A 14863-nucleotide genomic window follows, 5' to 3' on the forward strand; every position below is an offset into this window, starting at 1 on the left:
GCTGATTTTTTAAAATTTCTTTTTGAAGGAAGAGCCAAAAATCCCATTAACTCCAGTGATGCCTTAGGTTTTAAGTTTTGTATTTTTCAAACCCTGCACTGCCCGGTGTGTAACTCTGAAGTTCCTTGTGGCCTGTTCACTTCTGCTCTCTCGTGCTGGGTAGACATAACAAAGCCTCTCCAGGCTTTGTCTTCAAGGACACCCAGACTGTCCTAGGCCCAAAAAGTATAAACCAAAAGCCTTCCAGACAGGGGCAAGCTGAGGGGAAATGACATCATTAACTGAAGCTTTAATTGGAGAATTAACCCTGCTATGCAAATGAACCAAACCTATAAAAGTGTGAAGAACCCGTGACCCAGGGTCCATCTTGGGATCCGTCTTGGCAGTGGCCTCTGGCCCCCAGGGGTACCTTTGGAGGCCCTTTGAATAAATCCCTGCCTTTATTCCCTTACTCCTGTCCAGTCTCTGTTTTCAGGTGGCCTCTCAAGGCATCACCAGGATTCCTTTAAATGCCATACTGAAAGCAATATTTCCCTTAGTCTTTTTCATACCAGCCTGAATCTGATGCTGGTATTTAGAATTAATTCTAATTATTCCACCCCTATCAAGGGAATATTGGGAAATCCTGTGCTGCCCTTCCAGGTTTGATAAGGAGCAGGGCTTGGGCCCAGCTCAGTGTGTGGTTTGAATGACTGAGCTGCCAGAAACATCCCTCAAAACCTGTCAGGTGAGGAAGAATCCCTGAATTCCAAGGGGGTTTTGTGCTTGGGTGTCTCAGGTGCAGCGTGAGAGCTCCCAAATACAGAAGTGATGGTGGGGACCTCATAAAATTCCCCCTTAGGGAGGGCTCTAAGGGTAGCTCCTCTTTGGAATATCCCACCTTGGATCATCCAAAGTGGATTTTCCAGTTCAGGATGGGAGTCCTGGGCAAAACCTGGGATCAGGAAGGGGTTTTCTATCTCAGGAAAATGATGGAATTAAAGTTTCTGGAGTACCTGGATAAAGGGGTGAGCTGCAGGACTTCCAAAACACAGGTGGGCTGGCAAGAGATTGGGATCTTCCAGCAAAACCAGTCAGTCCTTCCTGGAAGTGGGAATGGGTTTCATCTGAAAAATATATTTTTTACAGGTGTGCCAAGAGCTTTGGAGGGTACCCCCAGCAGGGACTGAGGGCAAAGGTCTCTGTTTCCAGAGATTTGCTGTTGAAATTCCAGCAGGTTATCTGGGATGGTCCCTGGCTTCTGCATAATGCACTGAAGAGCTTTAATTTCTTTTTGATGGAGAAGTGAGGACATCCTTAAATCTGAGTTTTGTGGGAGAGGAGAAGCTGTTGTCTTTCATGACCTCATGATCTGAATTTATTTCCCTTCAAGGACTTTTCTAACTCAATATCAGATACCATAAAGAGCACGAAAGGAGTGGATAAAAAAGAAGAAACCCCCTCAGACAAACATCCATTAATTTGCAGTTTGCACCCATCTCCACCAAGGGGAAAATTTAGTTTAGCAGAATATTTCAGTGCTCAGAGCTGCTGAGTGAGCCCAGCCCTGCAGCTCTGTGGGACAGCCCTAATTCCCAGCACACCAGGGCTGGGGTCAGATTTTCCAGCACTGGATGGACTTGGTTTGGATGTCCTGAGCATGGAAAACTGTGTGTGTGCGGGGAAGTTTGGGTCTGCAGCTGGAGGAGACCCTTGTGAGGGTGTAGAAGGAAATAATGGTCCAGGATGGAGATTCCTGAGGGATCTGCACATCTTCCATCACCAGTGCTGAGCCTGGGGCTCACTCTCCTGCTGCCCTGGATGGTCCTGGTGCCTTTGGATCCCTCAGGGAGTGTAAATCCAGCTCCTCCAACCCAGTGTTTGCTTTGCACTGGGAACAAGAGCACTCCCCACACTCCTGCCTTCTTATTTTTTAATTTCTTTTTCCCCTGGCGTTGTCCTGTGTGCACTAAATAAGCTCAGGAGCAGTGGGTGAACTCTGTGCCCTGCTGCCAGCAGTGTCAGGAGGACAAAGGTTGGGGTTTATTTATTTACTCAGGGCCGTGGCTGCCATGCAGAGCCCCCTCCTCAGCCAGGGCTGAGCTCCCCCTGCTCTGGGGAAGAGATTTGTGGCTTTAGGAAGGTGTGGCCGTTCTGTTGGGATCCCGAGGGGATGGGAATGGTGTATCCCACAATGGATGGGCCTGGAGAGGTTCCTGCAGCCTGTGCTGACCAAGCTGCCCCATCCCACAGGGCTGGGCACGAACAGTCTGTTTGAAAGTAGTTAAAAATGCACAAACAGCCTTTTTTAAAGTGGTGGCAAGTCAGAGATGGGCTGGATTTGGTTCCCCACATGCCTCAGGACCTGAGGGCCCTTCTCCCTCCATCCTGGATGGGATGCTCTGTTTTTATGGCCATGTCATTCTGGAGGAGTGAGGGGAGCGGAGGATCTCAGCCCTGGCGGGGAGTTCCCTTTCTGCTCCTTTTCCATTCTTTAATATTTTTGTTGGAGGGGTAAACTGACCTTGCTGGCTTCTTGCTGTACCACAGACTCACAGATGTGAGGAAAGAACAGGCTCTGGGATGAAAGTCGGGGACAGGCAGAGGATTTTAGGGCTGGGAGCACCTTCCCTGCCAGCTCCTGTGAGGCAGGAGGGTTCTGTGTATCAGCAGCACTAAGGGTGTGGTTGCTGCTCAGGATCCCAAGGGTTTTGGGGCACAGTGTCAGGCTCCAGGTCTGAAATGTTGCTCCATCCATTGGATTTTTGGACACAGAGGGTCCCAGCAGCTCTTTCTTGCCATCCTGTGTCAGATCCTCGCTGCCAGCAGAGAGGAGTGGTCCTTCCAAAGGGAAGGGCTGATGTCTGCAGGGGGAAATGCTGCTGGAGGGGTGTCACCACCACTTCCCAGTGCCTCTTGTTGACATTGGCTGCCTCTCCCTGCCTCCTCCGGGAGATTTACTGCCAGGTGAGGCCTCTGGTGAGCACACTCGTGGTTTCTGCAAACCCTTTGGCTGCCTGTTTCCTCATCTGACTTGATTTGATATGGCTGAGGCACTGAAATGGAGTTTTTAGCCCACGAGCTGTCTTTTTGGGGGAAGACACCCAGGTCTGGTGGTGTTTTGGCTCATGTGCAGCACAGCAGAGCCAAACCCTGGTGAAGTCACTGGGGCTCTGTGCTGTTCTCGTGGTCTGTGGGTAAGAATGAGTTGAGTTTTAGGAACAATTGCAGGGGCCTCCAGCTCGTTGGTGATGGAGCAGAGCTGCCTTTTATCCATCAACATAACATGGAATTTGTGTGTTTGTGGATGTCCAGCTGCACGGGATGCAGAGGAGGCAAAAACATCTCCCTGGTTGCTTTGGGATTCTTTATAAAACAGTTGCAAAGCCTTTCTGTGTTGAAAAACATCCTCTCATCACATCAGGAGAGGGTCTGAGGCCACTGCTGGGGCCTCATCATTGCAAAGCTGATCCCTCCCAGGTTCTTCTGGAGCAATCTGCGTCCTGCAGCAGGTGAGCGGAGCCTGGCTGGAGGAGTTGTTCCCCGTGACCTTTATCCAAGAGCTTTAATCCGTGCCCTGAGCCCTGCAAGATAAGGAGAGATGGAATATTGGCTGGGGAGCTGCTGGAAGGAGCAGCACGTGCAAGGGAGGGTTGGAAGCGCTGGATGTGGATGGGGACGGGGAGGGGGCTTTGGGCTCGGCACAGGTGGTGACTTCCAGCTGGGCACAGGGCTGGAGGTGAGGGAGGTGAGCAGGTGCACGAGCAGCCAGGCTCGGGGTGGCAGGATGGAGCGCCAGCATCACCCGCAGGGGACAGCGGGGGGACCCCCCCTGCTCAAAACACACCCCCGAGGGACGCGGGCACAGCCAAACGCCTGCAAATCCCCCGGGGCGATGAGGCTCCAGCGGGAATCCCTCCGTGCTCCTCCCCGGGAACCCCCGGCGGGGATGCCCCCGGCCGCCTCGGGGGAGCCGCCGCAGCCCGGCCCCGCTCCCTGCCCGGTCCCATCCCCGCTCCCCCCGCCCGGAGCATCCCCTGCGGGGCGTGCAGAGCCCCCAACCCGCGGGGAAGGAAGGACGAGCCCCGTCCGGCTGCGGCTTCCTCCGCAAGCCCTGCCTCGGTGCACGGTGCCCGCCCCCGGCCCTCCCCCGGCTCTCCCCGCTCTGAGCACCCCGAGCCGGCCGGGCCGAGCCGAGCAGCGCCGCGCCGCCTCCGGGGGAGCCCCCTGAGCGCAACAGTTGCCCCCAGGCCGCGGCCACCGCCCCCCGCACCCGGGGGAGCCCCCGGGGGACCCTTCGGCACCGGGAGGAGGCTGCGCGGAAGAGCCGCCGCCGCTTCGCCGAGGCACCGCCGCTCGCAGCGCCCGGAGCTGCCCGGATCCGGCGGTTCTGCCTCTCCCGGCGATGGAGCGGAGCCGAGGGGCCGAGCCGCGGCTCCTCCCGGCCGGGCGCAGCCGCCCCATCCTCCGCCTGCGGGAGCGGAGCCGCCCCGCCGCCTGGCAGCGACCCCTCTGCTGAACCCCCCCCGGCCCCATCCCGCACCCCCCCCGGAGCTCCCGGGCATCCTCGGGACCTCCCGCGCATCCCAACCCTTTGTGCATCCCCCAAACCCCTTTGTGCGCTCCTAACCCCTCGTGCGTTCCCTCCACTCCCCTGTGCCCCCCTTGTGCCCCCCCAGCCTCGCCACCGTCCCTTTGCATGCAGCCGCCGGGCTGCGGGAGCCGCTGGCCATGGGCACGAAGCAGACCAAGGGCTGCCAGCCGGGCAGCGCCGGGGAGAGCCCCCCGGGCCACCACCGCAAGAAGGCGGCCCCCAGGGAAAGGGGCGATTTCCTCGCTTCCCTCGTGGTGAAGTCCGGCGAGAAGTTCGGGAAGGGGGCTGGCGGCAGCTTGCCCCCGTACCACCGGCGGATCTGCATGATCCAGGACATGCTACTGCTGGTCAAGCAGGGCAAGCAGGAGGAGGCCACCGAGCTGCTGAAGAACCTGCGGCAGGTGAGGATGGGCGGGTTCCTCCAGAGGGAGGGCGGCTGCGGTGAGGGGGAAAAGTGTGGGAGCGACCTATCCTGCTTTGTGGGAAGCCCAAGCAGGGGCCACGCTCCGCTTTTGCGGGTCTGACTCTCGTGGCGTCATTTTGGGGAAGTGGCAGAGGAGCTGCGGGGTGGTCACGGTGTCAGAGAGGGGGAAATACCCCCGGGGAGGTGCTGCGCGTTGTCTGCAGCGAGGAAACCCTGCCGGGTGCATTTTTCCCTCCTTGCCTTCCTCGCTGGCGCCGACAGCTCTGGGATTTCTAGCTTACTCGAGGTGGTTCCCACTCAACTTTCCAAAAGTTTGGTGTTTCGAGCAGCTCCGTAAAAGCGCCGAGGCAGTTTGGAGCTGGCAGCTTTTGAGAATCAGCTCTTTTCCTCCTGGCTCAGAAGCAGCCAGAGTTGGCAGCGTTGCTTTTTTATCTCGTTCTTTTTGACGCCAACAATCGCGTGGTGGAGTTTTGCTGGTGTTGACTGGGAGAAACGAGACGCTCTGGGGGAGTGGGGAATTAATTGTAGGGTGCCCGAGACCTTTTGCCTTGAGAAATCTGTTTGAGCTGGGCATTAGCTGGGAAGCAACAGGATGGAAAGTTGCTGTGAGCAAACAGAAAAGGCAAATTAGCATTTAATCTTTTCTGCTGATAAAAGCCACCCGAGTGCTGGGCGTTTTCAAGGCTCTGGGGTGCGCAGGGCTTTGGGGAACAGCGAGTTTTCCATGCAAACCCAAAGCAGATCCATCTTCCAGCTCGGTGTAACCAGTTCTGCCAGCTGGGGAAAAGTTGCTCAGGTCTCTGCTGGGCATCGGGAGCTGCTTTCTTGCCCTATGGTCTGGCCATGGAAAAGCACAGCTGGTCCAGTCTGGTTTTCTTTTGGGATTTTGTGTTTGGGATTTGCTGTTAGCATTTTTTCCTCCCCCATCTTTTGGCCCAGGTAACTTTTTAGCGAGTGGATGTGTAGTTTGGGGCATGTCCCTGATCCATTCAGCCCACTTCCATTTATCCCTATGCCCAGCAGGTTTAGGATGATCTTTGGAGCAACCCAGCTGAGAAATCTGAACTGTTTCACATGATTTGTGGTGGGTTTTTTATGGAAAACTCTCACCACTTTCAACTTTGGGATAAAATACTTTTCCTGAGGTGAACGTGCCGCCTCTCTGGGAATTGGGGACACAATTCCTTGGGACAAAGACTTCTCCATTTGGGATCTGTGTGGCTGTGGGGGTAGAGTTGGGCAGCAGATCAGAGCCCAAATGTTGCACCCTCTCAGCCACGCCAAATCTTTACCGCTGCCGCAGCCCATTGGAGCTGGCAGAAGGACAGGTGCTAATTTTAGAGGGTGTTTATCTCAAACACCTCCCCAAAAAATAAACCTTGGGGCCTGGGAAATGCCACAAATCACTCCCAAGTTCTCCCTGGCTCCAGACTGGTTTTTCTCAGGTCTGTCCTCACCCTCTGATAGTGCAGAGTGAGGGAGCTGGGCTGGGTCACTGTGGATGCCCTAATGACAAACCTGACCACGGGGGAACCCTGGTTGCTGGAGAGGGGAAGAAAAAGCTAAAAATTCATCTTAAACTGCTGGGGGAAGCAAGGAACCTGTTAGAGTCAGGTACATCTCTGGCAGTGAGTGTCTCTGAAGAGCTTGCTCTGATAAAATAAATCTTAGAGTGTCAAAATAGAGAACGCTTTGTCCCAGATACTATAATAGACTCCAGGCAGGTTTTTAATGAGGTGGTTTTATTCCCTGCCTCCAGGGAGGGAATGTGGGATGCCCCACTGAACAAATCCTGCCTGCTGGGTGGTTTTCCAGCAGCTGGATTTGGGGAGGAGATGTTTTAGAGGGGCATTGGTGGCTCCAAGGGGCCACTTGGGTTGTTCCCACTCTGGCAGGAGCTTTCCAGAGCTGAGCTCTTGGAGTATCTCAGCCTGAAAGTGAGGATTTGGGGGGAAGGATGAGCTTCCCCCTTTGGAAAGGGGTGGATGGATGAGCCTGGTGGGGCAGAGATTTTTTTTTCCCTGAGCCATTTTTAGGGTGTCTGTGGCTGCTCTGTGTAGTTGCTACTGTAAAACCAAGGGTTTTCCAGCAAAACTGGGGTATTCCTGACAAACCCAGTGACCTGGTGCCCAGCTCTCAGCTGAGAATTTTTTTAATCCCAGGCATTTAGGTCACTGGGAGCCTTTCCACTGACTTCAGCAGGCTTTGAGGCCAGCCCAGCGTGCTGCTGAGGGGTGGGGGACAGCATCCCTGCCTGTGGAGGGGCTCCATCGTTTTTTTTGGAGCAGGATGAGCACATGGCCAGAGGTGAAAATCTCTGTCTTTTCAGGTCTCCATGCCATGACATCCTGCAAGACAAGGCTGGGGGGGCTTTTTCCTGCCTGCTCCCACAAAAGCTGTGTGTGATAATCAGGGCAAGGCTGCAATCCTGAATTTTAAACCCTAACCCAGCCCCTCCACTGACACCAATGTCCACTGTGGCCTTTAGGATTTCTCCAAATTTATCCATCCTTCTCCCTCCCCTGAGGTTGGAGCGATGCTGTTTTCCTTCTAGGCTCTTGTAAGGATTAATTTGTGTTCCTGGGAACGCCTGAGGGTTGCAAACAACTCTAAAATACTGAGATACAAAGTGATTTTTTTTTGTTTAAAACGATAAAAAGCACGAACAGCAGACAGACTTTGCTTCTCACAGAGGTCAGCAGTGGTCTCTGGTGTGGAGGCAATTTGATCCCACTGCCTGCCCTCAAAATAACACTCCTGTTATTCCTGCTGCCAGCAGCCATTCCAAAGGGTTTGTGCTCCTCTGGCACAGCCAGGCTGATTTAACATCGAGCTCCTGGGACACAGATCCTCATTTCTTTTTCCTTCTTTCTGCTCTGGAGTCCAAACCCCACACTGCAAAATCCAAATCCCCGAAATCCCAACAAGTGCCTGCTGCTCTCCTTGGCTGAGGTGTTTTCCCCTGAGCCATCCCCACGGTGCTGCAGAGGGAGGATGCTTTTGGCACTTAAATGCAGTGGAAAGACACTGAAAGAATTAAAATTTGATTGAGGCTGGAGTTCAGGCTTGCTGGTCACCTGGAGGGAGCCTCTGGCCTTCCATGGAAGTAATTCCTGCATGGAATAACTTGGAATTTATCTGTATGAAGTGACTTCCTAGGTTTACCTGGCAGCATCTTCTCTGCTTTCCAACAAGGAGCTGCTGCAGGGAGAGGCTACAAAACGAATTCATTCAGCATGTCCAGCACTTGAGCCATGGGAATCCATTCCAGACCCTTCACTCGATCCAGGTGGGAGAATTCCAGCCCCACTATTCCCAGTACCACCAGCTGCAGAGCAGGATAGGTTTTAACGTTACAGAGCGTGGCACTTTTATTTTTACTCTTCTTTTTTTCCCCCTCCATACTCTTGAGTTTCAGTGCTTGAGGCAGCCAAGCAGTGTCAGTATATTAAATTCTGGGAGTGTCTCTCCTGCTGGGGAGAGGATTTGTAAAACAAAGCGTGTTTTCCTCCTCCCTGCTGCCAAATGGGATCGCTTTTCCCAAGTGAAACGGGGAAGCGCTTCCCAGCACATTACGTTGCGCTCCAGGAATTTGCCATTGGTTATGGCTCGACGTGGAGCTTTTGCTGCTGCTCTGGGGGCTGGTGGGAGAGGGGAGGAGGAGGAATCCAGCAAATCTGAGCATCCTCTGCACAGGGCAGGTGAGCAGCAGTTCCAGGGATTAAATGGGGAAAAGGGGAAAAGGAAGCAAAGTGTGGCAATAAATCCCTGGGTGCTGAGGCCAAATGAGAAGGTCCAAGGTGTGGCAGAGCTGCAGCACTTGGAACGTGGATTCTCTGCTGTGCCAGCCTGGGGTGGGCACTGCTGGGGTGTGGAGGGCAGGGGAGAGGGGTCAGGGCCCCAAATGGGCAAAAACACCACCAAAAAATCCCATTTGCAGGAAAGGGCTGGGAGCAAATGAGCTCTGTGCCGACCAAGCCGTGCAGAGCCTGTGGCAGCCCCCTCCTGGCTGTGATCCAGCCCGTGATCCCTGTGGTTTATCCCACAAACATCCCACAAACTGCTGTGGGTGCAGGTGTCCCCCTGCCCCACCTGAGGCTGAGCCCTGGATTCTCCAGCCGAAGCTGTGGGGAACAAGGCACAGCCTGAGCAGGGCCTGGGAACTGTGTGGCACAGGGATGTTTAATTAATTAATGATGGATATCTTCGTTGTAAGAGGGGGCTTGGCCAGTGGGAATGGTAAAACACCAAAAAAAAATTAAATATACTGATGGAGACAGCTCACTTGGGGCTCCTGTGACTCCTTTGAGACACAAGAGCTGCGTGGAAACATTAAAAAGACTCGTGGCTGGACTCTGCTACCACTGTGTGCTTGCTCCTGGCCCTGGAGCAGCATTCCCATGGAACCCATCCTGTGTTCCAGGAATGCTGGAGGAGCTCAGCACTGTTGTGTTTGCCCCACAAGTGAATTCCTGGTCCCTTCTCCTGCCTGCTCAGACCAGCTGATGCACCAGAGGTGATCCAGCCTGGGGTCTCTGGGCTCCTCCCAGCCAGCAGAAGACAGGGATGAGGAGTTTTGCAGGATTGGGATTGTTTTTCCTCAAGTGAGGCTGGGCAGAGGGAGGGAGCTGCCCTGGCTGCAGCGCCGGGCACCGCAGGGTGGAAGTTGGGTAACCCTGCTCTGAGAGGGGGTGGCTTTGGGGTGAACACTCATTTCCTCTGCTTCAAGCTGCTGATGAAACCCCACCAGCGCTCCCCACAATTCTTTTTAACCCTTAGGCTGCTGGAGGTATTAACAACAAACGCTCCTGGCAGTGGTGGGGCGTCTCCTGCTCCAAACAGGGTCTCTGCTGTTCCCTCCGTGCTCCCAAACCCTGCCCTGCTGCTCCCTTGCAGCATCTTTGCCTTCTTCCCATCCTGCTGCTCCCTTCCCATCCCCAGTGGGATGTGTCCTGTGCCTGCTTGTCCAGGCAGCCTTGGATGTCATGAACCCCCGGGAAGGTGGTGACTGCTGCTGCTGCTCCTGGGGGAAATGTGTCTTGGCAGGGAGAGGGGGGATAATCATAAAGTGGGGGCTGGGTTAGTCTGGGCTGGGTTGGGCTGGGTTAGGCTGGGCTGTGTGCTGTGGGCATCTGGAAGAGAGAATGAGCTCCTGCCTGTGCCCTCACTGCAGGCAGAAATCTCAGAGCTGGCAGAAGTTCATGGTTGTTGTTACACTCAGCCCCTGCTCAGCACTTTCTCTGTTTATATAATTGCAGGAATGTGTCTTTTTTCCCCCCCAGGCTCTGCTGTTTTCACACCTGAAGTGAAATGCAGCAGCTTGGGGCTCCAGCCCTGCAGCCAGCCTGGCATGCACCTTTTTTTAATTTTATTTTTCCTCTTTTCCTTTTTGTCTTGCTTCAGACTGTGAAAGCCCAGAGTGTGAGGATGTCTCCTCTCCCTGCCAGCGCGTGGGTGTGACGGCTGTGTGGGCAGAGCCCTCCCTGCACATCCCAGCGCTGGCATCTGGGCTGTGCTGCTGTGCAGGGGGCTTGGGGGGCAGGAGTGGGGGATGATGCACCTGAAATTCAGAGTATTGGAGCTTTAGGGTTTGATGTGTTGGGGGATTTGTGGCTCTGGCCTGCTCTTAGCTAAGGGAGGTGGTTCTATATTAATATTCATTTCGTTCTCCTACAAGGGATGTGGAATTTCTTTAGTATTCAACATCTTCAGGTCCTGGCCAAAAGCCTAATATGATTTAATGCCTGATTCCATTTCTCTTTCTGCGTGTGTGTCTCAGCCTCCTTCTCTTTCAAATTTTGGAGGAAAGATCACTGCATGGTGAATTTCATCTTGCCTCTAAAAGGAAAAGCAAATTGTCCTTTCATTCCTCTCCAAGCCGAAGGTTTTAGCTCCAATTATTCCCAGCTCTGACCTTGCTGCTTGGAGAGCAGGAACTGCTTAGAGCTTTCCAGAGTTCTCAGATCTTTTCAAGACTCTTTATCTTTCAGACTTCGTGTCTTTCAAAGTCAGAGGCACTTCCTTTGTGCGAGGAGGCTTTGAGCTTCGCCAGCTCCGGAGAGAGCCAAGGGGTGGGAGCTGCCTTCCTCCTCGTGCCTTTGGGTATCTCAGTGGATATCTCATTCCTTAGGGCCTCTTTATATCCCAATAATCTTCCCAGAGTTCTGGCTGTCCTGCTTTGCAGAGCAGGGCTCAGGTTTGATATTGCTGGGGGAATTTCTTTATGAGATATTTCTGCGTTTTCCAATGGTTCCAAAATCCTTGTTGGCCCATGGAGGTTTTCCTCGAGGTCTGCTCCTTCCCAGCACTGGATCCTGCTGCTGGCTGCTGATCTCAGTCCCTTAATGTCCCCTCTGCCTGTGGGATTTGTTTCTGAGCAGCTTTCCAGGCCTTTCCCTGCTCCTACTGGCGCTGCCCATTCCAGTGCAGCATCCATGAGTGCTCAGGGATTGCATTTGGAGGAGATTTCAGTGGGGCACTGGAATATTAATTCCAATTCTAACAGCACTTGTGTTGGAATGAAGGTTGGTTAATGAGAGACCAGCCTGGAGCAGGAGCCTGGAGCAAGAGCCTGGAGCATGTGGGTTTTTTTGGAGGATGGGGATTTGTGTCCTGGGTTTTTCAGCTCCTTGCTTTCTGTTTAGCCACAGAAAATGAGGAAATGGATGTGAGGGACAGGACCTGCAGCTCTGTGGGAGGCGAAGTTCTGTTTTCTAACTCCCAGCATGCAAAACACACCGAGGTGAGCGAGCTCTGCCTGTCCCTTCCTCCCACTCCAAGGACGAGCTTGGAAAACACGATACTGAAACCTCCTTGAGTGGTTCCTGTGCCACCTTCTCTCTTAGTGCAGAGATTCCCTGGATTTTCCTGATGGAAAGGCACAAGGCTTTGAGCCAATCTGTGCCTGGGAGCCCCAATCCCATGGCTGGGAAATTCCCAGAGCTGCCTCTTCCCCTGTCCCAGGAGATGCTTAAACTGAGCCCACTCTGGAGCTGGGAATATTTAATTCCCGCCTTGTTCTGCAGGGCTGTTCCTTCACCCCCACCCTCCCCAAGGCCGGGATCTTGGCACAGGAATGAAATCCCAGCAGGGGAAAGCGAAGGCTGCTGAGGAAGGAGAGCAGCCTGCAGTGGGAAATGGTTGTTTTGGCCGGGGATGTGCTGAGGGCTTTTCCTGGGACACCTCTGTCCCCGTTCCCACGGAGCACAGAGCTCCTTGAGGGGACAGCTTTGGGATTTGGGGCATCCCCACCTCCAGAGGGAATTGGAATACAGGAGGTGTGGGGGTTTGGACCTCGATAAAAGAGCCCCAATTCCCTGCACGAGGGATGAATCGAAGCTGCTGCAGCGTCTAGCCCAGGTTTGGTTGGTGTTGAACAAACCCCAAGCCCTGGTTCAGCCTGAGCTCCCCAAAATCAGGGCAGTGGAGCCCAGATCTCTGCAGAAACAGGACTGGAACCTGCCCAAAGAGCCCCAAAGCCTTGGTTCATCCTGGAATCCTGCCATGTATTTCCATTTATCCATCAATTTGGATACAGTTCTCTCTGTTCCAGCACTGGAAGAAGAAGGGATTTGGGGGAAATCTTGCTCCCAAATGTCTCTGTGGCCTTGCTGGGCTTGCAGAGAAGCAATTTGGGATGAGAGTGTGAATGACCTACACCCATGATTTACATCCAGCCAAAATCATCCAGGATTGGATTAAATCTCCAGTTAAGCAGCCGTTTTTTTGTGGTTTAAATCTTGATTTAAGCAGCCAGTTTTTTGTGGGTAGGATTTTTTTGGGGGGTTTATTCTGTAAGAAAGAGGATGTTTTCCTGTTTGGTTGTAAAAAGCTGCTCCTGCTCGGTGTAATTGGATACTTCCTTTCCTGAGGAGGGAGCCTGGTGTATCTGGGGACATTTATTTAGGCAGCTGTGTGGCTGGGTGAGAAAATTTGTGTGTTTTTATTCTGGTGGGAAATGGTGAATTTGGGGTTTACAGGAATAATTGATCCTTTCGTATCTCTGGCTCGAGTTACATAGAAATGAAAGAAACTGAAAGAGCAGAAAAGTGGTTTTGAATGGTCTTTGATCAGTTAATAAACTCAAAATATGCTGGATAAGACAGCAGACAAAGCAAATGTCTCAAAACACATTTGGCATTTAAAACTGGTTGATTCATTAAGTGGAGAATTAATTGTGCATCATGAATTACACTTCTGGTCACCATAATTACAGATCTTGCTCTCTCAGGTTGCAGTTTTACTTGCAGATTGGAAAATGTGCATTTCTCCTTTGTACTCCTGATTTTTTCATTTCTGGAATTCAGTGTTAAACTGGACTAAGTGAATTAGAATCATTCAGGTTGGAAAAGATCATGGAGTGCAACCTTTGAATTAACTGAAATTAAGATGTTTTCTTTGTCCACGTGAGAGAACCAGACCCTCCCAAAAGCTGTGTTTGCACTTCACTCTTTTCTGGTTGTGTTTTTAACAGTGACTTCCCTAAAATCATTGGCAGCTGTGTCCTGCCTACCTGGGCTAACAGGAGCTCTTTAAAATGAAATAAATCATAAAATTTTAGTATTAAAGCCTGACCAGAGGTTGGCGTCACCCTAAATTGTTGGTTTGAAATCTGGGTGGTTTGAAGTGAGTGTATTTTAATGTTTAAAGCTATTTTATAGAGCAGCATGAATTGAATTTTAATGTCACTGAATTGAATCCTTGGACAGCCCATTCCTTAATTCTTCCTCAGCAAGTTTGGGCATTTCCTGGTCACTTTGATGAGCCCAAACCCTTTACTTTTGGGTTGCTCTGGAGAGACTGACCCAGCTGGGAGGATCCCACCTCACATCCCTCCAGTTTGGAGGCACATGCCAAGGTGGATCCTCAAAGGAGCATCCAAATCCCCTGGGGCCAGACAGGGAAGTCACTATGAAAACTTTCTACAAAGATTTTATTTTCCAACCAAAATACCGAATACCAGATCTAAAAATCTGATGCTGCAAATCAAAACACACAAGCATGGCATAAAACATGGGAAAGGCTTCATTTCTTCCTTTAATCCCCAAAACTGACTTTCCTTTGTTGATATAAATCAGGGACAAGGTTCCCAGTTCCCTCTGATGTAGAGCACAGCACTGACTGAGTCTCAGGATGGGAAATGGGAGGCTTTTGAGCCACCCTGAAAAATTTGGGATAATTTCCCCAGGCTGATGGTCTCATCCATTCCCTTCCCCATTTTTCTGTGGGTGTTTTGAGAGGAAAACCTCATCCCAGCAGTTCCCTTCCTCGGGCCACGTGGCAGCCTCTCCTCCAGAGGCCGAAGTCGAGGTTTTATTGCGTGTGTGCCGTTCCCGAGCTGTCAGGCTGTTTAATGGGATTACAGAGTGCCTGCCCAGGGAGCAGGGATGGGATGGATACAGCTGGACTGCATGGGGTGCCTTTGGAGGGGAATTCAGAGCATTCAGCAGGACCCTGGTGGTTGCAGGTGTGGAGCTGTTCCTGCTGTCCCCGCTGAGTTTGAGACTCTGCTTTTCATCCTCTCTTTGGGTTAGAGGTGGAACTCTTCACCAGGTACCCCAAAACCACAAAGTATCACCAAGCTGGGTGATGCAAACAGGCTGCCATGGCTTCAGGCTGACAGAGGGGAGATTTAAATGGGATATTGGGAAGGAATTCCTCCCTGTGAGGGTGGGGAGGCCCTGGCACAGGGTGCCCAGAGAAGCTGTGGCTGCCCCATCCCTGGAAGTGTCCAAGGCCAGGTTGGAGCATCCTGGTCTGTGGAAGGTGTCCCTGCCCATGGCAGGGGGTGGAATGAGATGAATTTTTAGGTCCCTTCCAAGCCAAGCCAGTCTTTGCAAGATTTGTGGATTTGGGAAGGGATAGAA

At 52.6% G+C, this 14863-nt stretch overlaps 1 protein-coding gene across 1 annotated transcript in view; it reads left to right on the plus strand.

Moving 5' to 3' along the window:
* Positions 1–4124: 4124 nt before the first annotated feature.
* The window catches only part of LRRC75A (leucine rich repeat containing 75A), a 58128-nt gene continuing 47389 nt past the window's right edge, over positions 4125–14863 (plus strand). Inside the window, exon 1 of the mRNA XM_010402635.4 lies at positions 4125–4974. Coding sequence (XP_010400937.3) covers positions 4711–4974 — 264 coding nt within the window. The 5' untranslated portion in view covers positions 4125–4710. The remainder of the gene's footprint in view (positions 4975–14863) is intronic.

Source organism: Corvus cornix, chromosome 19, assembly GCF_000738735.6.
Source record: "Corvus cornix cornix isolate S_Up_H32 chromosome 19, ASM73873v5, whole genome shotgun sequence".
Classification (NCBI taxonomy): Eukaryota; Metazoa; Chordata; class Aves; order Passeriformes; family Corvidae; genus Corvus; species Corvus cornix.